General features: G+C 44.6%; 1 protein-coding gene and 1 non-coding gene across 2 annotated transcripts in view; both read right to left on the bottom strand.

The window, feature by feature from the left end:
* Positions 1–17,653, bottom strand: part of VDAC3 (voltage dependent anion channel 3) — a 35,561-nt gene extending 17,908 nt beyond the window's left edge. Inside the window, exons 1-3 of the mRNA XM_088455866.1 lie at positions 17,567–17,653; positions 1,659–1,729; positions 690–739 (exon numbers count right to left, since the gene is read on the bottom strand). Coding sequence (XP_088311992.1) covers positions 690–739; positions 1,659–1,725 — 117 coding nt within the window. The 5' untranslated portion in view covers positions 1,726–1,729; positions 17,567–17,653. The remainder of the gene's footprint in view (positions 1–689; positions 740–1,658; positions 1,730–17,566) is intronic.
* On the bottom strand, positions 10,696–10,810 carry LOC148478150 (U5 spliceosomal RNA). Its single transcript, XR_015872446.1, has one exon. It is a non-coding gene; the product is annotated as a U5 spliceosomal RNA (small nuclear RNA).
* Positions 17,654–23,622: the final 5,969 nt, after the last annotated feature.

Below are 23,622 nucleotides of genomic sequence, written 5' to 3'. Positions count from 1 at the left end.
AGCCACTGTCACTTAGGGCCGTATTCAATTAGCGACGAAAACAGGCTATTTCGCCGTCGGCAGCGAATTTGGCCGCATTTTCATCAAAAGAACGTCGTAATATGACAGTTTTTACACTGTGCACTGTTAAAACACTTGTCACATTCATACGGCCTCCCGAAAACCAGACTTAATACGTTAAACTAATTTTCAACTATTTTAATTTTTTCACCCAAAATTTGACTGGTCGTTTTCTCGCCAAAGTACGCAACTTACGATAATATTTGGAGTGATTTATCATTAGGGGGATGTTGCATTTTTTTTTCTCCTGGTCTGAGATGGAGAAAACTTTTCGCCTGTTTCAGTCTATTTGATTATTGCGGGTGCGATAATGTCAGCGAAAAAAAAATCTGTGATAATCGGCAGATATCATCTCCGGCAATATTATCGACGCTAATTGAATCTGGCCCTTAGTGGAGATCCATCATGACATAACTTGGATTTCCAGCAATTATAGAGCCACGTCTATAACCACTAACAGCATATCATACAGAACACTGTGCTAATGGGCTCTGGTCACAAGAAAACCATGTAGGTACAGTTGTCTCTACAGGCGGGATGAAGAACGACAGACAGGATCTTATCGCAATGGTAACCTGGCAACTGGGATACATCCATAAAACAAAACAGCATACACTGTTGTTACTTACCACCCCGCTGGAGGATTTTGTCTTTAGCTCCAACTTCACTAGTCCAAACCCTATAACCAAAACAGAAAACTATTACGGGAAGATGTCACCATAAGTTTGAGTTTTCCAGGTTCAGTAGTACAGAAGACTTTAGCTGTTTATTTTGTCTACATACATAGTCATGCAAATTCAACCACAATTTACAATGATGTGCCTCTAGCACCTAGCATACTTGTCTACCCTCCCGGAAGTCACAGGAGGCTCCCGATTTTTTGGGTAACCCCCCGCACCACCAGAAGGGTAGGCACTTCTACCACATTTTGCCCACTTCCTAGTAATGTGGGCAGAATGGAGAGAATATTACCGGGGATCGACAGGTCCGTGCGTTGCGGGGGCGGAGTCAAGTGACGTGTTTCTATGAGAATCGTGTCATTTAGACCCACTCCCTATTTTAAATATCCGGCGTCCGCTGTAAATTCACGTGAGGGGGCGGGGCTTAATGATGCAACCTGGTAGACTCCGCCCCCAACTTTGCTCACCTGCTTCTCCTCCCCAGGCTCTTCCCGTGGAGGAGAATTTATAAGTTGGTAAGCATGGCTCCTAGTGCATAGCTAAACTCAATAGTGGACCAGCCACAAAATGGCTGCCTCCGCAGTGTGTAGACAATAGCTACTCTAAACTCTACAGAACCCCCCCTGCTTGCTGGAAGTCCTTTCTGTAATTTCAGCGTAAATCTACACAAAGGAAATTAAACATTCATTCTAGCAACGTAAAAAACAATAGTATAAGTATGGAAATAAATCGGAAGGTCTGTACAAAAATTTCCTCTCTCATTTGTAAACTATTAAAATCAATAAAACTGAAGACCATAAGGCAAGTTAGCGTCTTTATAATGTATGCAATTCAACTGTTGGAACAAATCCCACTAGGTCTAGTCTATGACACAAATGACAGATTTCCGGCTGAAGTATATGCACAGTATCTACTTACCATATCCCTTATTGAACACATCGCGGGCAGCTTTGCCCAGGTCTGTGTAGTTCGGTGGCACAGCCATGACTCTAGATGGAAGAATTGAGAAAAAACAGAAGTTTAGATTCATATCTGAAGGCATCTGTACCAGCTGTATTCTTGCTGACGGGCCAGGTTACTCTATGGCAGCAGCTAACCAGGAAAATGTTCCTTTAGAAACCGAAGAAGCCAAAGTAAAGCTCCAGTGTCCAAGTGGTAAATTTTGTGTGGGAAAAACAAGAGAGCCATGCTACATTTTTACTACACTGTCCATTATAACATAATTCAGCCCCAATTAGACTAGTAAATAGCAACAGCTCCGATACTTAAGACAGATGGGAGGTACAATCGCAGTCGTGATGGTTGAACGAAAGGAGTGAGATGATTGCAGGTCATAGGGAGGAGAACCAGGAGACTCTGGGCCCGATTCAGAGATAGACTCTTTTCCACAGGCGTCCTAAAGGCACAGGCTTCTGTGATCTGATGCTGCATCTAAAGACGCAGAATGGGATCAACTGTGTGACCATCAGCCATCAAATAACTCATAACGTCCGTGGAATTCAGGCTGCTGGGGCAAGTGAAGTTGTGCCCACTGGCCTTAGCACGATCAGAAAACAGAGCCGCCACTCCCCCGTTCTGTTGGACGCTGGCCGTCGCTGCCCCTTCCCTGCCCTCAAACAGCAGCAGCATGTCGTCTCATACCAGATCCTGCGCAGACCGACAACATCCCAGTTATACATAAACCATTGGCTTTGCGTACAACTGTGAATCAGGCCCTATATGTCACAATATTATATGGTGGCATGTGGCAATATAGGAGCGTACTAGCACATGGGGCTATATGGAGATATATTGGGTATATGGTGTTGTGCTACATGGCAAAAACTGGAGGGACAGCTGCATATTACATGACATTGCTTTTCCCATACCAAGCACACTAACGTTAACACATATGTATGCAGTGTAATATACATTGTCACACATGCCAAGCATCCACTTCCATGCTGCAGTAGTAGCACCCTGCACCCGTCACAACCTCTTCCCTGCCTGGGGTGTCACTCCCTGCTCTGGTGCCTCTAGCACGCTGTCTGGTCTGCCATGAAAACTAAATGGAAAGTATACGGAAAATAGTTTTACCAACTCAAAAATTTCAGGTTTTGCCTTTTTAAATAAAAAAAATTAAAATAAAAGTGCTTTAAATCGTGTGGCAAAAGTTACCAAAAACCTGTGATTTTGACAGAATCTCACTTCATTACATTTCTCCCAAATACAGTTTTCATGCCTGAAACACGGATATTCCCATCAGGCATTCATTAATAAGTATTTTTGTTTCATCATTATCGTTCTTTATATTATTACAGTAGTACAGGCCACTATATTCCTCACACTGCAATGGTAATATAAGTTTCTGTAGAATAGACAATGCCACCTAGTGGACAATTTCACTTGAACAAAAAAATAAAAGGCATAGAATTATTTACATAGCTCTCTAACAAACCACTTCACAGTGACTCCTATTTAACTTGATGAGAAGCAAAATACACGTTTGATTATGTATTCTATTAAACATTACTATGTGCTATACACCGTTTTCAAAACATGTTTATCATTACTTAAAGTTATATAAATATTAAAATAAAGTATGGATTAAACAGGTTACTGATGTACCTGTTCTGTACCTGTCTAGCCAATAATATTACCACCCAAGTGACTAATTAGCTCATCTGTGCATGGAAACTGCAAGTGCTGACAAGATCACATGACTAAATACAAGATCACATGACTAAATACAAGATACACTGCACAGTTTTGACCACTCCACAAGGTCTTATGGGATCCGGTCAATATCCAGACAGCCGGGATGCCGGCGCCGGAATCCTGACACCTGTCAGAATCCCAGCGCCGGCATCCCAACGGTAAGTACTGCGGGTAGGGGGAGGTTTAAGCACTATGGGGGGTTAGGTTTAGTGAAAATGGGGTATGGCCTAATTACCATAGACCACACCCCTAAATTACATTATTTGGGGGGGGGGGGGGTGTTAACATCAGGCTGGGGGAGAGCCCAGCACTACACCAGTAGCTGGGCTGCCCCCAGCCCTCTTCCTGCACTGCATGGATGCATCCATTCCTCTTATCCGGGGCCGGCACAGCCGCACAGCTTCGGTGGTGGAGGTGCTCAACCTCCCGCCCGCCCGCTGGACACTTTGCCCCATGGGTGGAACAGCAGGTCAGTGCCCAAAAAACGGGACTGTCTCGCTGAAATCGGGAATGGTTGGGAGGGGTGCATCCTCTATGGCGCCCCTGTTCCACCGCACTGGTTGAACGTGCCTGGAGCCGGCCCTTCCTTTGTCCATTGAAGGATATATCATAGCCCATGTTCACCTTTGTACATCATTTTCTCTTTATTATTACTTATAAACCAAAAGGGTCTATTTGCAAATACAAATCCACCCCTACCTTGCACCATTGGTTAGATACTATGGCCCATGGACTAGGCTTCACAAAATTTACCAGGAGAGGGTACCTCCGGATCCCTCCCCGCGATGGCCGATGCACATGTGTGGTCTGTACACCGCTCATGCGCAGGAGTCTCGATAGAGGAGTGAAGAGACCGCTGATGTGGTCACTTCACTCCGGGCACATCGCACGAACAGCTTTCAGAGCTAGTGTCCCTGCATGTGCTATTTAATACAGTCGGGCAATATTATCGCATACTGTAATGCCATCATGGATGGTAATATTGCGCACAAATCTCACGGATATCCATAGTATCTGATTATTGATAAAAGGCCTCCTATAAAAAAATAAAAAAAAACTCTGCATAAACAAAAACTAGAGATGTACTATTTTATATGCGCTATTAAATGTCCCCACAAGATAGAACAGCTGCGATTATCTGTGTGTCATTCCCCCATCGGCTGGTCACTTCGCTCTATGATGGAGAACACTAGTTTGGTACATGGGGGAGATGTATCAAACCTCCCTAAGAGGACAGAAACCAATCATCTTCTAGCTAACATTTTATAGAATGTACTTGACAAATAGCTAGAAGTTGATTGGTTGCTATGGGTAACTACTCCACTTGTTTGATACATCTCCCCCTGTATAACTACAGTGTATAGCTGATGTGTTAGCCAATGACACTTTGTAGTGGGTAAAGGCTCCTGAAATTGTCCACATGCAGCAATTTCTATTGTTCTGTTAAAACAGAGGTGAGAAACCTTTTTTCTGCCGAGGGCCATTTTGATATATATAACATTATTCGCGGGCCTGATGCAGGCCATGCCCCCTCTGCGTGATGTCACACAGGGGTGGGGCCACAATCATTGGTAATTTATAGCAATGCCAGGAGCATCCTGAGGATGTTCCGGGGAGCTGTAAAGGCAGCGGTGTGACCGTCTGAAGTGTCCTAAGGATGCTCTAGGCAGCACTGCTGCATAGATTCTGGCTGCAGGATGCCATTCCAGGCACCCTGCTAGCCAGATGAGGCTAGCAGAAAAAAGCTCCAAGGGCCAGACCAAATGATTCCGGGGGCCTTATGCAGCCCCCTGGGCCTGAGGTTCAACATCCCTGTGTTAAAAGGACAACTGAAATGTTCAATCATTTGTAAATAAAACAGGGAGTAAAAAGGAGCAATTGCTGTATATGTACATAGTAATCTAGTGTGCACCTATCGGATCATTACACGATAATCACGTTTATTATACATGCATTTTAAATAGTTTTATTTCTACATTTGGTACTTATGTACTATACGGACTCATTGCAGAGAGAACCCAATGAATGTTTTAAATGGTACTTGTGTACTGTACATACACAAGTACCGAAAGTTGTCCCCAGCTAAAGAAGAAAGTTGTCCCCTCGCAGGCTCGCTGCGCTCCCCACGCTTCGGGCTCAGTGGCTCGCTACAAGGTTATATTCCCCCTCTATGCCCACTTGGATGGTAGGGAATGGCGCTGGACACTGGTTGATGACGTCCGGGTCCTCTCCGTGAAGGGGATTTAGATATTACCATCATGGATAATAATGAGTGTAGGACACTTGGGTTCTCTCTGCAATGAGTCCGTAAAGTACACAAGTACCCTACATTTTAATATAATAATAATTCAACTATAATCACATTTCTGACAATATTTGTACAGGTATGTAACCAAACTACGGGACAAGTGTATCATAACATGAAATTGATGACAACTGCTGCATTAGTACATACTCACTAGTTAATGAACATACCTCCCTACTATGTAAGAATAACCTCCTCTCTTATGATAAATACATAGCAACTTCCCCATATACACTGTACTAGGGGTGAGCGGGTTCGGATTTCTGAAATCCGAACCCCCCGAGCCCCCCCGATCCGAGTCCGGCTCGACTTTTCCCGCCTGACATGGATCTGAAATCGAGGCAAAACGTCATCATCCCGCCTTCCGGGTCTCGCGGGTTTTGGATCCTATATAAGGTACCCGCGTCGGCGCCATTTTCTCACTCGGCTGTGGACAGTGAAGAGGGAGGGTGGGAGTTAGGGCTGGCTGGGCTGTGTAGTGTAGTGTAGTGCAAAGCAGTGTTGTGCTGTGCTGTGCTGCTGTTGTCCACTACTTCAAAGTCCATAGGGGCTGGCTGTGTTGTGCTGTGCTGCTGTTGTTAATAGGGGCTGTGTCCACTACTTCAAAGTCCATAGGGGCTGGCTGGACTGTGTTGTGCAGTCAGTTCTTCATAGGGGCTGTGTCCACTCCAAAGTCCTGTGCAGTGTCCCAGTCCTAAAGGGGTGCTGTAGTGTTGTCCAGGGGGTGCTCTGTCCATCAGGGGTGCTCCCCCCAAGTGCTAAAAAAATTATATTTTTTGTGTGTTTGTGAATTGTGTGCGCAGTAGCCACACGTGCATCAACAAAGTAGTGCCAAGCGTGCGCCTGTGTCATAAGTAAAGGGCCGGCTGGCTTGACCGTTAAAGGGTGCTGTAACCCCCAAAGTACACTCCAGTCCAAACCAAAATAATATATATTTTCTGTGTTTGTGAATTGTGTGCGCAGTAGCCGCACGTGCATCAACAAAGTAGTGCCAAGCGTGCGCCTGTGTCATAAGTAAAGGGCCGGCTGGCTTGACCGTTAAAGGGTGCTGTAACCCCCAAAGTACACTCCAGTCCAAACCAAAAAAATATATATTTTGTGTTTGTGACTTGTGTGCACTGTGGCTGCACGTGCATCAACAAAGGAGCAGCGCCAAGCGTGCGCCTGTGTCCCATAAGTAAAGAGCCGGCTGGCTCATTTCTTAAAGGGTGGTGTAACCCACAAAGTGCACTAATCTCCAGCAAAAATAAAAAAATATTTTCTGTGTTTGTGTGCGCTTTAGCCGCACGTATATATCAATATAACATAAATGGAGGACCAAACTTTCTCCGATAAAAAACAGGATTTTGGTACTTACCGATAAATCCCTTTCTCCAATTCCACAGGGGACACTGGAGTTCAAGACAGTGGGGTATAGACGGTGGTAGAGCAGAGCCTGGCACTTTAAATAATTCTGAAGTGTGACTGGCTCCTCCCCCTCTATGCCCCATCAGCCCCAGTTTAAGAACTGAGCCCGAGAGGAGACGGTAGACAATAGGAAAATGAGGAGAAGGAGAAGACCACAGAACGGAACAATACCGACTGAAGAAGAACAGAGGAACCCTCTGCAGGGAACACATGCAGTCACACAACTAGATAAGGACCCAACAAAACGGCAGGAACGCAGCGCTGGGCGGGCGTCCAGTGTCCCCTGTGGAATCGGAGAAAGGGATTTATCGGTAAGTACCAAAATCCTGTTTTCTCCTTCATCCACTAGGGGACACTGGAGTTCAAGACAGTGGGGACGTCCCAAAGCCAACCTCCCGGGTGGGAAGCGCGGAGTACTTGCCGACCTCCCGGCCAACCGAAACAGGGACAGCCCAAGACTGGAGGCATGTCGTAGAGCCAGGAGACAATCAGAGCTCCTTGCTGAACAGTCACAGACATTCCACAACTTACAGCGTAAATTCAATGGAATACGGCTAGAGAGAGTACCCGCAGATGAAAAGCATCAGAACACCGTAAGCTCAGCCAAAAACAGACCAAGCAAGACCGTTGGGAGCAGAAAACCCCAACTAGAATCCATAGAATGGCAGAAACATGAGAACAAAACTCGAGAAAACCGTATTAGCGACAACTACAGGAAGCTGCAACAGTCTCAGACAGCAGAATCCCAGCACTGCGGGACATCATATAGATAAAAGTATAATGAGACCAATATACAGAGACAGAGCTGGACCTGTCCACAGACTCCTAACAAAGCAAACAAGGAGGCAAGAATCACGACCTAACAGTCGCCCTGAACCATTCTCGAGGTCCAACTACTAAAGGGTTGGTAACCAGTGGAAGGTTTAAACCATAGAAGTTGTCAACGAGTGGAGATCCCACTGGCATGAGGCAGAGGCGGATACGAGAGGATTGAGACTACAATTCCTTCCAGTGGGTCAGACGGCAGTACCACCCATCCTGTCAAACAGCAGACAACTTCCTTCATGATGGTAGAGTGTAATCAGTACCAACAACTGGCCTGAACATAGTATGAAAACACCCAGGATACCCTTAGCAGAAAAAGAGCACGGATGCCACCTCCACCCAGGGAGAGCTACCAATATAGGGAAGTATCCCATCCGCAAGGCTAAAGCACTAGGACAACTATGAAGGTACCATTCAGGTACCTGTCAGTGTGCTGAATTATCAACAGATACTGAACAGGAAACAAACCAGGCCCCCTGTATGGAACATAGAGACTGTCACACTTTATAGTAAAGATGTGCATTAGCCCATAGATGTACTTCAGTCCATAACCCCAACAGATTCCAGTAGAATAGGGTCACAAATCTCAATGTTGCAATTATGCACCCACACACCAGGAAAGCTCTAAAGTGTACAGCCAACTGATTTAAAAGAGCGGAAGGCTGCTAGGACAGCAACTAGGGTGCATAAGAGAGAACAACAGCTATGTCAGGATGCATGAAAAAGAAAGCATCTGCCGAGGCATTAGTGGGGTAAGCCCGCTTACCTGTGAGCGACCAGAAGCCCTCTGGACGCTATGTAGGATGTCACTGACCTTATTCATCTCACAGCAAACCACCACGTCAGGTACAGAGAGTAGCCTCAGTGGCAAAGATCAATGCTCTACAGCACGGACTTCAGTCTGGAGATGCTGCAGAAGAAAATACTGTAGAAACTAGCAAATTGTTAATGGAGACAAGAAGGTCGTACAACAGGACGCTATACCTGAGCCTGTTCCATTAGGGATATGTATCCATATAGAGATTACACATACCCCAAAAACGGTCTGCTAGTGTACCCTTACATTAACACTTATAATGGTGAAGTGTGTATTACGCCCACAATCTGATACAACCCAGGCCAGACCCTGCCTATATCGACGGGTGGCCCTAGGCCTCATGTAAATTAACTAAATAAGCCATGAGGATGGAATAGATCCTGGATTCTCTATGTACTGATAGGAAATGTACCCAAGTGACCTACAGATACCTATTGTAGTGAGATATGCGACAAGACAATAATATAAGGTACCAGAATCGATACCGAGAAAGGTACCTGTACATAGACATAGAATGCGTTAATTATCCCAAGTAAAGAAGAGATATATCCGTAGTGATAACGCCAGTCAGGGGCAAAAACAGATTTCTCCAATTATTAGGAAAATTCATACAAGGAACGGGAATATATCAGTATATATACACATTCACACATATAAACATAGCTGCATGAAAAGGCAAACTCTCTGAAAGGAAGAGTTAGTACCGACATAGTAAGTCACTTGTCAAACTCCTGCACCAGGAGATCCGCACGCTACATTACATATATATATACACATATACACACATACACATATCCCGCACCAGGAGATCAGCATGCTATATCTATATATACACACATTGCATTCCTAGTGTCTTACAAGTTTGTTACTAAGTGCGCCCTAGAGTGTAGTTGTAATTAATAGGTCCCCTGAAGTGGACACTGTAGATATAGACTGATGGAAACAGGACTATAACCCGAGGCGGGTGTAAGTACATATCCTTATATACATGTGTGGACATACAGGAAGGCCCCTGGACATGTATAGAGTCCATACTAAAAGCAATGCCGTAGGAGTCTCTGACTATCCTATGTAAGCTGCAGAACATGTCTCTAATCTATAGAGCCACCATATAATATGTATGGAAATAAGCGACAGCTTCTGGTAAACCCTGGCAGCTTTCCAGACGTGGAATAAGATGTATCTTAATGAATGTGGAAGTATAGGAATACCTACACATATCCATAATTATATACATAATATACACACACCACCCAATCCCTAGGGAGAGATGGTGTAAAGCGGAGTTATAGAACAAACTACCAGATCAGGAGAGTCCAGCCTCCCATCGCAGCATCCTCTTTAAATATACTAGGTATCAGACATAAAACTGATAAGAACATATCCTACCCCTGCTTTAATGGTAAGGATAAGAAGCAATATATATATAATAATATATACATATACACACACACATACATCTGTATATACACACACACATATATATATACTTAACACATACATAAATCCCTACATGCCTACGCGTACCTACATACAAGATTAGTAGGTGGCGATATAATTTGAAAAATATAACACGGGCAATAGTTAGAAGGAACTGAGCCCCAGGTCTAAACGCAGGGTTAGTACAAAATACAAGTATATACATACATGTGGCTTACCTCCACACAGGGAGACTACTCATGTGCCGCGCGTGGACGTCATTCTGCTACGGTGTTGGGGCAGGAAATGTTAGCAACGTACTATCCCAGACTGATTGCGATCCTGGGACTCTTCCGTTACCGGTGTACTCGCTTTATCAGGTGTGCCCTTCTGGCTCCAGATGATGGAAATCAAAAGATGACCTCAGTGATGTGAGACAGCAATGCCAACCACTACAACGGCCATACGTTACTTCTTGTGTGTGCAGCCCAGCAGCTGCCGGGCATCAAAAAATTACATGAAACTCATGATTGTTCCTCTCCACGGAAATCTTAAGTAAAAGGCGAAAGATTTATTCGATCTGAAGAGAAACCACAGTATAAGGGAATAAATAAGATATAAATCCCTATAGATGCACAGATGCATACCTTCTAAGGTAAGCACCGAAGGCTGTTGAGATTTAACATATGTGCAGCCACATATGTGCATGAGAAGAGTACGGCTCATTCTTAAGGCGAGCCAATGTGAGGCCTAAGCCTGGGGATGGGACGCACCCTTGTGCTAACCTTGGGTTAAAGGTATGCAATAACCGTCATTTCTGGCAGCAGCCAGAACAGTGGCCCCAACTATTTAGGCAGAGTGATCTCTGGCAGCTATAGATGCAAGAAACACACTGCATTATTCTGTTACACATCAAGCATATTTGCCCCAGATGTTCAATGTAATAAGCCTGTCGCACCTGGAATACCCAGGCGGTCTCCCATCCAAGTACTAACCAGGCCTGGCGCTGCTCAGCGTCCAAGATCAGACGAGATCGGGCGTGTGGCCGTAGGCGCTGATAGATATGTGGTGGGCAAAGTGGCATAGACACAACCTCTATATTAGGCTGTGGCATGTTCCTCCCCATGCTTCAGGGTGCCTGGGACCCGGACACTCACTCTATAATAGTGGCGGCGGGTCCTTTTTTTTTTTTTTATTATATAATATTAAACCAGTACACTGCCCAGTTCCGTAGGGGAACTACTTGCAATATAACCGAGATGAGGCAGAGCCAGATCTCTATAAGGACTGCAGGTTAAAGTACAAACAGTTGTGCCGTTAAACCTAATAAGACCAGGTGCTGTAGGCTTAAGGAAAGAAAAAAACGGTAGAGGCCATATGCAAGCACAGGGAGAACATACAAACTCCAAACAGCTAGGGCGTACTGGGAATAAAACCCACAACCCTGTTAAGGGTTGCACCCCCCACACAACTCCAGAGTGAGGATGCAGGTGATGCTGGCAATAAGCCCCGGCTCCTTTTAAGGCAGGTGCATATGCTAATAATACTCCTGGAGTATGGCGGCATCTGTGCAAGCCAGCATGAAGTAGACTCTGCCCCTACTATAATAAGCGGGCGGGGCGCAAACAATGTATAGCAGGCATAAAGCGAGTGGTGGAGCGGGAATGAAATAGACAGCGCCGGTGCAATCTTCATACAAGCACCGGCGCCGCAACCCGCAGCCGAGAGCGCTGTGAATAACAGCCTCGCTCCCTGGCGGCTGTGTGCAGAAGCCAGCGCTCCTACAAGCACCAGCGCGGCAGGGAACAGCCGCGCTGAGTAGCTCCCTAAGCCCCGCCAATTGGTGCTATGTAGACTCCCTTATGGGAGTAGCGGGGCGCGGCAGGCTCCCTCCTCGTGGGGATAGAGCAGAGGGAAGATTCGGCTCTCGTGAGAGCAGCAAACAGAGCGCTGTCAGGCTCTATAAAGTAAGACAGCGCTCATCGTGCAGGGATCAGGCATGCTGCTAGGCAGCAACATTACAGCCTGTCTGAACAGTCTCCCTGTACTGGTATCCGCGCTCTATGCGCGGTAGCTCCGCCCCTTGTAATAACGCTAGCGGCGTTACAGGATTCCAGGAGGGGATATACTACAGTATATGCCACATGAGCCTGGGAGGGGGCGGAGGGGCCGCAGATTAAACTCCGTTTCCCATAAGGGGAACAGAGCTATACTTACCACTGCTGGCATCAGGGCTGCGGCTAGGCATTCGGAAGCACGGACGCAGCCTCTATATTAAGCTGTGGCGTGTCCTCCCTGAGCTACTGCCAGGGTGCCTGGGACTCCGACACGCACTCTTTTTTTAGTGGTGGCGGGTCACCTGATGCCTCCATGTAGCAGGCTGACAGACGCAGTACTCTGTCAGCCTGTCCTCAATGCTTTGTGAAAGCTAGAAATTAAAATAAAGGAAAATAAAAGAAAAAATACTAAGAGTGGGCTGGAGCTCAGCCCTATGTGACCGGCTCTCTCGGGCACATTCTAAAAACTGGGGCTGATGGGGCATAGAGGGGGAGGAGCCAGTCACACTTCAGAATTATTTAAAGTGCCAGGCTCTGCTCTACCACCGTCTATACCCCACTGTCTTGAACTCCAGTGTCCCCTAGTGGATGAAGGAGAAATAAAATAGGGAAAGATCAAGAACCACTTCCTCCTAGTGCTGTTGCTGCTGCTGGGAGTTGTTCATCATCCCAGAGAGGAAGTAGGAACATCACTACTTTTACTAAACAATTGACCCTCCAACAGTCCCTAGCGATGAGGATGAAGTACGACAGCAGTCATCCTGAAGCAAAATGTATAACTGAGGCCTTGACTGCTATGTTGGTGTTAGACGTGCGTCCGGTATCCGCCATTAGTTCAGTGGGATTTAGACAATTGATGGAGGTAGTGTGTCCCCGGTTCCAAATCCCGTCTAGATTCCACCTGCATCCTCAAAGCAGCAGCGACAAGCGTGCGTCTGTCTGTTAAAGGGTGGTGACACCCTCAAAGTGTGCTACACAAACAATAAAAATATTGTTCTTTTTTTTTCTGTCTTTGTGAATTGTGTGGGCTGTAGCCGCACTTGCATCCTCAAAGCAGCAGCGACAAGCGTGCGTCTGTCTGTTAAAGGATTACATTGGTGACAGCATCCAAGTAGGCATGTCAGACAGTCCGTACCTGTACTGGCAGGAAAAAGAAGCAATTTGGAGGTCCCTGTACAAACTGGCTCTATTTTACCTGAGTTGCCCCCCCTCCAGTGTGTGCTCCAAAAGAGTGTTTAGTGCAGCCGGGAACCTTGTCAGCGAAAGGCGTAGGAGGTTGCTTCCACAAAATGTGGAGAAGATGATGTTCATAAAATGAATTATCAACTCTTCCAGGGAGAGCAGCCTCCAGAACGTACAGAGGGACCTGTGGTTCCAGCGGGGACGAATTAATACTCTGTGAGGATGAGGATGTACACACTGAAGAGGGTGAGGAATCGGTGGATGAGGAGGATGAGGATGACATCTTGCCTCCGTAGAGCCAGTTTGTGCAGGGACAGATTAATTGCCAGCTTGTTTTGTGGGGGCCCAAACGAACCAATCATTTCAGCCACAGTTGTGTGGCAGACCCTGGCGCTGAAATGATTGGTTTGTTAAAGTGTGCATGTCCTGTTTATACAACATAAGGGTGGGTGGGAGGGCCCAAGGACAATTCCATCTTGCACCTCTTTTTTTTGTTTGCATTATGTACAGTTTGGGGCCTAGTTTTTCAAACTGCCATCCTGTCTGCCACTGCAGTGTCACGCCTAGATGGGTCACGTGTTTGTGCCGCCCACTCGTGTCGCTTAGCATAGTCATCCAGCTACCTCAGTGCAACCTTTTGGACATAAAAACACTATTGTGAGGTGTGAGGTGTTCAGAATAGACTGGAAATGAGTGGAAATTAAGGTTATTGAGGTTAATAATAGCATAGGAGCAGAAAAACCTACAAATTCTGTGATTTTAGCTGTTTTTATGCTTTTTTTCAAAAAAATACAGATCCAAAACACAAAACCCAAAACACGGAAGGGTGGTTTTGGCAAAACCAATCCAGATCCAAAACACGAAGAAAGATCCAGATCCAAAACACGAAAAGTGGCCGATGCACACCCCTACACTGTACACATCACACACATTGGGCCTGATTCAGTAAGAATCGCTATTGCGATTGCAATAGCGATTACACACACAGTCTCCCTGCAAGATATGCTAATGATTGCAATCGCAATGCCATACGCAGCCTAACATAAGGGCGCCAACCTCACCTTACACACATCCGTAATACTTAGCAAGACTGCGAGACCATCAGTAACATCGAGTACAATCGGAGCCTCACACACACCCTCACAAGGTCTGACCTTACTCAGGAATTGCTAACCTCATCGCACGCAGTTAAAGCCCAAGCTGCTTATGGCATCGCAGTGGATAATTTATGCACGCCCCTGTAACGGCGTTCAAAGCCACTGACACGCCTGCATTTCTCCGACCAACCTCCCGTCACCACCCCCAAACGCTCACTTCCTGTCAATCACTCTGCGATGGGTCTGCGTAGTCACTAGAATTGCAGTCCCGATCGCAGTGGAGTGTTCGCACACTACGATGCATGCGAAGTACGCAACAATCGGACAATTGCGTGCGTAATCACAGTTTGATCGCTACTGAATCAGGCCCATTGTCCACTAAGCATGTATCAGACATGTATATATACACTACACATGACACCCAATCTGAAGATTACCTCCTCTCATTACATACATGGTTTGCTCCACACCTGTATATACCCAACACATCAATGGACGTGTCACAGTCAGATGCAAGGACGACTCTGCTATATTATAAAGTGCTCCCTGCTCACACACCAGTATATATTCTACACATCCCTGTGTACATCACATTCCTATGACTTCTTCCTCATATGATTTATACCAAACCTTCTAAATTAGGGACGGGAACCTCGGAATCGTTTGGTCTGGCACTCTGAGCTTTTTTCTGCTAGCCTCATCTGGCTAACAGGGTGCCTAGAATGGCCACTGCAGCGAGAATCTATGCAACAATGCCGCCTTAGGGCACTTCAGACAGTCACAGCGCTGCTCTTACAGCTCCCGAAGCATCCTCAGGATGCTCCGGGCATTGCACTGGCGATTGCGCCCCCGCCCCGTGTGATGTCACACTGAGGGGGCGTGGCCAGCACCGGGCTCACAAATAATGTTATATATATCAAAATGGCCCTCAACAGAAAAAGGGTTCCTCACCCCTGTTCTAAATGATTCAAGTATCCTATGTAATACAATACTGAAAATTGAACCAGTTTCAGATCCGCACGCAAATGCCATCAAAGCTGCGATATCGCACGGTTCACAATAGCGATAATATGCCAATAACTCACTTGCCATCCCGTGCTTAAAGACGCCATTGAAAGTATCTTACATCCGCCGCTCACGCAGAAAACCGAAAACATTGAACGTAGATCAAACGGCCATCAGCCTTCTAAGTCTAAGGTTTCGCAGACACAGCGGGTCTCCAGACGCGCAGAGGGCTCTCCTGCTGTGAGCAAGGACACAGAGGCTAATTTATGGACGCCCTGAAAACTGTGTTTAAACAGTCAGACACGCCTGCGTTTTTCTGACCACCCCTGTTACATCCTCCAAACACTGACTACCTGTCACTCACTGTGCGAGTGATTCCTCTGTGTGCGTGAAACAACTGCTGCGCCTGTGCAGTGTGGCTTTCACGCATGCGCAATGGCTAACAATGGCTCAATCTGCGTAAATATTGTATCTGAATCAGACCATTATTCTGCTGTGCAACAAAGAGCTTATACTACAAACGGTGCCCTTACCTCAAATATCAGACATGCAATAACACATCACTGTACATGTAACTGTGCTAGGATGACCTCCTCCCCACAAAATATCTCTGTACATTCACTACAAATCACTGGACACGTAATTCGGCTGTATAATGGTCATATATATATATATATATTCTCTCACTGGGCATGTAACTTTGCTGTATGATGACGATGGTTCCCCCCTCCCCACATGCTCCACCTGTGTATATAACCTACATATCGGTGGACACATATTCTACTATATGATAATGGTCCCATCCCCATATACTCCATATGTATATATCCTATATATCACTGGGAATGTCACTCTGCTGTATGATGATGGTCCCCTCCCCATATATAGATGTACACGATTATATCACTGGGCATGTCACTCTGCTGTATGATGATGGTCCTCTCCCCATATATAGATGTATACTATTATATCACTGGGCATGTCACTCTGCTGTATGATGATGGTCCCCTCCCCATATATAAATATATATATACACACAATATATCACTGGGCATGTCACTCTGCTGTATGATGATGGTCCCCTCCCCATATATAAATATATATATACACACAATATATCACTGGGCATGTCATTCTGCTGTATGATGATGGTCCCCTCCCCATATATAAACAATATATCACTGGACATGTCATTCTGCTGTATGATGATGGTCCCCTCTCCATATATAGATATATACAATATATCACTGGGCATGTCACTCTGCTGTATAATGATGGTCCCCTCCCCATAGATATATACAATATATCACTGGGCATGTCATTCTGCTGTATGATGATGGTCCCCTCTCCATATATAGATATATACAATATATCACTGGGCATGTCACTCTGCTGTATGATGATGGTCCCCTCCCCATAGATATATACAATATATCACTGGGCATGTCATTCTGCTGTATGATGATGGTCCCCTCCCCATATATAGATATATACAATATATCACTGAACATGTCACTCTGCTGTATGATGATGGTCCCCTCCCCATATATAGATATATACAATATATTACTGGGCATGTCACTCTGCTGTATGATGATGGTCCCCTCCCCATATATAGATATATGTACAATATATTACTGGGCATGTCACTCTGCTGTATAACGATGGTCCCTTCCCCATATATAGATATATACTATATATCACTGGACATGTCATTCTGCTGTCTGTAGACGATGACCTCTCAAGCAGTAAGGACACTGCCCCTCACACATACTCTCTTGTGTAGAACTTACAATGCTCACAGTAATCGCTTTTTCACACCCATGCCCCTTACGGTATAAAAGATCTAGCAGCATGTCCGACACAACATCCTGCCTACACACACACACACACACACATACATACATACATACATACATACATACATATACATATATATATATATATATATATACATACATACAGACACATATACACAGAACCAGCCCAGCACCCACGACCCCAGCCCCGGTCACCTGTCCCCAACTGAAGGTCTCTGCGTCTCTCACAAGTCACAGCACCACGCGCATGCGCATACTTCTAGCCAAGACACTCAGATCACATGACACAGAAGACCACGCCCATCTAGCGCTCTGGGCGGAGGATGCATAGTTCTGATTGGCGAAAATACTGGAGGACTTATTATTGACGGTCCACAGCAAGATCAGTGCGCACCATAGATTTGACATTGGTGCAGGCTAGAGCGGCTCCCCAAGTCTGTTGTTTGTTGTAGTTATGATATATATCCCCACCCTTCCTCCCCCAGTTCCAACAAGGCCTGACTTTTGTCCAGTCTAACCCTGTCTGTGTGTATGATAGACAGATGTGATGGTGTCAGTGTCCCTGTGCAGCACTGCATCACCCTGTCATACAACTAGGAGTAGATTCATTAACTAAAGCTTCTAAAAATTAAAAGTAATGGTGTTGCCCATAGCAACCAATCAGATTCTGTCCATCATTTCTCTATTGCATTTTAGAAGATGATAGAATCTGATTGGTAGGTATGGGCAACACCACCTGTCTGTTTTTGAAGCTTTAGTAAATCTACCCCCTACTGTAGCAATACAGGAGTTCTCAGCATCACACACAGCTAATTAATTAACTCTTTGGTTGTAATTCCCAGCAGTGCAGTAACGGCGCAAATGCGACCTGTGCTGGCCCATCCCATAAGCGCCCGATGTCATGACATCACGTGCATAACATAACCAGCATTTTGGCAAGTGCAATTTCTCAGTCTGAACATGGCTATATGGGTCAGTGCGCAATTGCTGATGGCAACACACTCACATATGCCCAGCGCTGAAGGAGTTGCTGGGCAGTCCTCAGTCTCTCCCAGTACAGTGGATGGCGTGCACATGCGCGCATCATCTATCACCGCTGCATATACTGCCAACTCTCCCTCATTGTCAGGGAGACTCCCTGAAATAGTAACAATCTCCCTGTCTCCCTGAAGAGTGTAGCAATCTCCCTGATTGCACCTTACCCCCATTATGAAGTTGTTATATTAAAAAAAAACCCAGATATATACATTAAAATGGGATCATTAGTATCATTTCCCTGCATTGGTTATAAGGCAAAATGATCCCTATGGCTACAGACATTTTCTAAAAAATATTAGTGTGTTTTCCTCAACAAATAGATCTTACTAACTGCTTTGGGACTCATTTACTTTTGAATGTAAGTCAGTTTTTTTGACACACCTCTCACATGTAGCAGTACACGCCCACTTTACTGCCGCGCTCATAGGTGCTGCTTTCACAATCTTCATGAAATGTTTTTTCAAAAGTAGGTAAGTATGCCGCTGCAGCGCTACTTGGTGACATCATCCGGCAGGGCATACTTACCAAGCCCGGACAGAAGATGCTGCTTTCAGCTTTGCGGGGGGCAGGGCCAGCCTGTAGCTGTCATTAGGCCTCATCCCCTTTACAGGAAAGCCTGTGATTCGCAAGTCAACGATGAGGGGTTAAATTACACAGTTTTCCCTTAAACGCAAATTTCCCGTAAAATATCCCCATCCAGCCCACTACACTAGGAAGTGGGCGGGATGCGGGAGATCTGCATACTCCTTTGGGAGTGCGGGGGCTACCCAAAAAATCGGGAGCTTACCACAACTTTCGGGAGAGTAGGCATGTATGCGAGGTGGTGATGCCAAAATAGCAGAGCAGCTCCACAGATGGTGTCAACCGGTGCTACACGCACACCCCTACAGATGCTACTGCGCTTTCCCAACTCTCGTCTCCTTCCTGTTTATTTCTGTTTCTCCCTCTGACATCCTTCCCACTATTTATCTCGCCTTTTTCTGTTCCACTCTCTCTCTTACCCCCTCTCTCTGTCCCTTCACCCCTACTCTGTCTTGCTATTTTCCTCCCTTATGCTCTTGCCCTCTCTATCATATTTTTTAGGCTTCAGCTTTTCCAGCACATGTGCATGGAGAACCTAACACCCACCAAGAAAGCCATGGAGTCTCTGATTTAAAATTTTGGTTTAAGCAAGTTAGCTCAGGATGTCTTCCAGTGCCTAAAACTGCACTGATCTGCAGGCACAGGTTGATATGTACCAGTGGGGGGCAGCCAGAGCTACAACAGAAGAGCACTGTCACACTGCACCTGCACTGACAGGTACTAATTACCTCCAAGTACATTTTCATATGCCATGGTCTCCAATGTTGGTCTGCAATGTAAAAATGAAGGCTGCAGATTTACTTCAGGGTTCATCTGCACTTTAAGATCAGCATCCTACCTCGATTTATATCTACGTCTACCCAGCTCCAAATATATACCAATTTCAAATTCCCGAATGCCCTCTGTTAGGAATCCCCACTTGAGAATCCTAAATACACTACCAGAGACAGCGGCACTCGAGTAACAAAAGGTCACATCAATCCAGGTTAGTTACCAATGTTTCGAAGCACATTTATTGCTCCATCATCAGGGTACAAAATATCATAAAATACACTTACTTATACCACCACCATACACCACATGAACTTGCGAGTCCCAGCGTCCGGAAGGGAGGCTCCCAACATAGACGTCATCACTTCACTCCCATCACCCATGCAACCGCTGATGCAAAAACATAAATATATGTGAAAATGCATAAATGCAATATGGCATACAAGAAGGCATATACTGTTTACCACACGATGCAGAATATCTATTTTATTAATTATCCAAAATATTATAAGTAATATCCACCAGGATAGGAGTTCAATATGAATTCATAGTGCAGTGAACAACATGCCCAGTACTAAACGTTACACATAAACTTAAACACACCAAAGAGTTTATCATTTTAAATTATATGAAAAATGCAACTTATCAAATACATGTCCTATATAGAAAATAACACCCATAAGATCTATACGTCACTGTACTCACACACTATACAAAACAATGCAAACCAAGGTTTTCGCTTAGTCCCCTGGGTGCCAAATCTATGTATCCAGGGTGAATCACACTGTAACAACCTCAATCCTCTGTGGTCACCTCTGATAGGTTTGGGGATATGATCTATAATAATGTATCTGATAGATGACAGATTATGTCCTGCACGGAGGAAATGCTGTGCTACCGGCTGGTCACTATTCCCACTGCTAATCGCAGAATGGCTGAACGATGCATAGCCATTCATTCCCTTAGGGTCCTCCCGGTTTTCCCTATGTATGCCAACCCACAAGGGCATGTAATAAGGTAAACAATATATTGTGTGCATGTTACCCTGTGTCTAATGTAAAATCTTTTTCCACTAAGTGGGTGGCAAAAGCTGTTTCCAGCTGTTAAATAGCGGTAGGTTAAACAATTTATACACTTAAAGCTCCGTTTTTAGGTCTTAGGAAATGTGTAATGGTGCATACACACATTCCAACTTAAAACAATGATATAAACAACGATATCATTTGATCATTTATATTGTTTTTTTTTCAACCCCTCTAACCACCAAGCAATGCTTGATGCGCGGCACGGATGGTCAATATTGATATCGGCCATCGCCTGTGCATGCAGGCCAACCTGGTCGATATCGACCAGGTTAGCGTGTTTAATATAGGGACCCCCGATCGTTGATCGCAGGGTCGTTATAGTAGTTGGGGGGTTGATGCATGTGCTGGATGTTCGATATCGAACATCCAGCACATGCAGGACGATCAGATAATGATAGTTATCATTATCTGATCATCTCCAAGTCTGACCGTGTGTACCCTCCATAACAGTTGTCTCCTCCCATCCAGTGATTTCTGTTTTTACCACCCAGTCTCTAGCATTCCAACCTCTAGTACAACATGGCATAACTTTTTTATTACACAATTTCAAGTCAGAGTCAGATGTAACAATCATCCAGAATTTTTTAGTGGACTGTCTGATACTATTGCTACAGGTATTGAAGTGACATACCCATGGCATCCTCGTCTCATTATTGCTGCTCCTATTCTTACCAGTAAAAGTTGTTTACATGAAATACCGAAGGCTTTTCTCTTTGCCTATTCCAAGATTTCCATTGAATAACCCCTCTTCATAAATTTTGTAATCAAAGCATTAATATGGGATACAGACGTATCCTCATCACTGCAAATCCTGTGTGCGTGGATTAATTGGGAGTAAGGTAAACCGAACTTTAATGGTTTAGGGTGAAAGCAATTGCATTGCAGAACCGTATTTCGATCTGTAGGTTTGTTATATACAGCGATGGCAATTCTCCCATTATTAAGGCTCACCTGTACACCAAAAAAATTTACAGTACACCCGTGGCCAAAAGTTGAGAATGACACAAGTATTGGTTTTCATAAAGTTTGCTGCTTCAGTGTTTTTAGACATTTTTGTCAGATGTTACTATGGTATATTGAAGTAAAATTACAAGCATTTCATAAGTGTCAAAGGCTTCTATTGACAATTACATTAAGTTTATGCAGAGTCAATATTTGCAGTGTTGACTTTTTTTTTTTTAAGACCTCTGCAATTCGCTCTGGCATTCTGTCAATCAACTTCTAGGCCACATACTGACTGATGGGCGCCCATTCTTGCCTAATCAATGCTTGAAGTTTATCAGAATTTGTGGGGTTTAGTTTGTCCACTCGCCTCTTGAGGATTGACCACAAATTCTCAATGGGATTAAGGTCTGGGGAGTTTCCTGGCCATGGACCCAAAATTTCGATGTTATGTTTCCCACGCCACTTAGAGCACCTTGCCATAAGGCAAAAGTGATAACTATCATGCTGGAAAAGGCATTGTTTGTCACCAAACTATTCTTGGATGATTTTGAGAAATTACTCTTGGAGGATGTTTTGGTACCATTCTTTATTCATGTCTGTGTTTTTAGGCAAAATTGTGTTTGAGCTCACTCCCTTGGCTGAGAAGCAACCCCACACATGAATGGTCTCAGGATGCTTTACTGTTGGCATAACACAGGACTGATGGTAGCACTCACCTTTCCTTCTCCGGACAAGCATTTTTCCAGATGCCCCAACCAATCTGAAAGGGAATTCACCAGAGAATCAGAGAGGGGAATCTGGAAAAATGCTTGTCTGTACAAGGAAAGGTGAGCGCTACCATCAGTCCTGTGTCATGCCAACAGTAAAGCATCCTGAGACCATTCATGTGTGGGGTTGCTTCTCAGCCAAGGGAGTGAGCTCAAACACAATTTTGCCTAAAAACACAGCCATGAATAAAGAATGGTACCAAAACATCCTCCAAGAGCAATTTCTCCCAACCATCCAAGAACAGTTTGGTGACAAACAATGCCTTTTCCAGCATGATGGAGCACCTTGCCATAAGGAAAAAGTGATAACTAAGTCGCTCGTGGAACAAAACATCGAAATTTTGGGTCCATGGCCAGGAAACTCCCCAGACCTTAATCCCATTGAGAATTTGTGGTCTATCCTCAAGAGGGGGGTGGAAAAATAAAAACCGACAAATTCTGATAAACTCCAAGCATTAATTAGACAAGAATGGGCGGCCATCAGTCAGTATTGTGGCCCAGAAGTTGATTGACAGCATGCCAGTGCGATTTGCAGAGGTCTTGAAAAAGAAGTGTCAACACTGCAAATATTGACTCTTTGCATAAACTTAATGTAATTGTCAAAAAAGCCTTTGACACTTATGAAATGCTTACACAAAAGAGAAAAAAATAAAATAAGTCTATCTGGCAGTACAGTAGGACCAATATAAAATATAGCTTTTATTAGTATTCTTTAAAATAGACACATATAGCTCTCTAAGACACAAAACTCAACACGAAATATTAAAATACCATATAATATGATGAAAGTGCAAAGTGAATTCTACGTATGTGAAAAGAAAAAATAATAAATGTGTATCAATAAAATTATAATTAGAATTAATCCACTATTAATGATATATTTATTCTCTAGTGGTAAATTTATATTAATATGAGAGTGTATAAATAATCCCAATCATATTTCTGGATATGATGAATCTATAAGAGTGGTATTCTATAAAGTAATTTACAAGAGGTATGATTGTTTCAATCTTAAATGATTGTATCTATTTATTTATACATTTCTTGCAAATTGAAAGTATCA

The sequence above is a fragment of the Taudactylus pleione genome, unplaced genomic scaffold (assembly GCF_031769625.1).
Source record: "Taudactylus pleione unplaced genomic scaffold, aTauple2 ptg000676l, whole genome shotgun sequence".
In the NCBI taxonomy this organism is placed as follows: Eukaryota; Metazoa; Chordata; class Amphibia; order Anura; family Myobatrachidae; genus Taudactylus; species Taudactylus pleione.
Note: the sequence above shows the minus strand (reverse complement) of the source record. Positions and strands in the feature narration are given on the sequence as shown.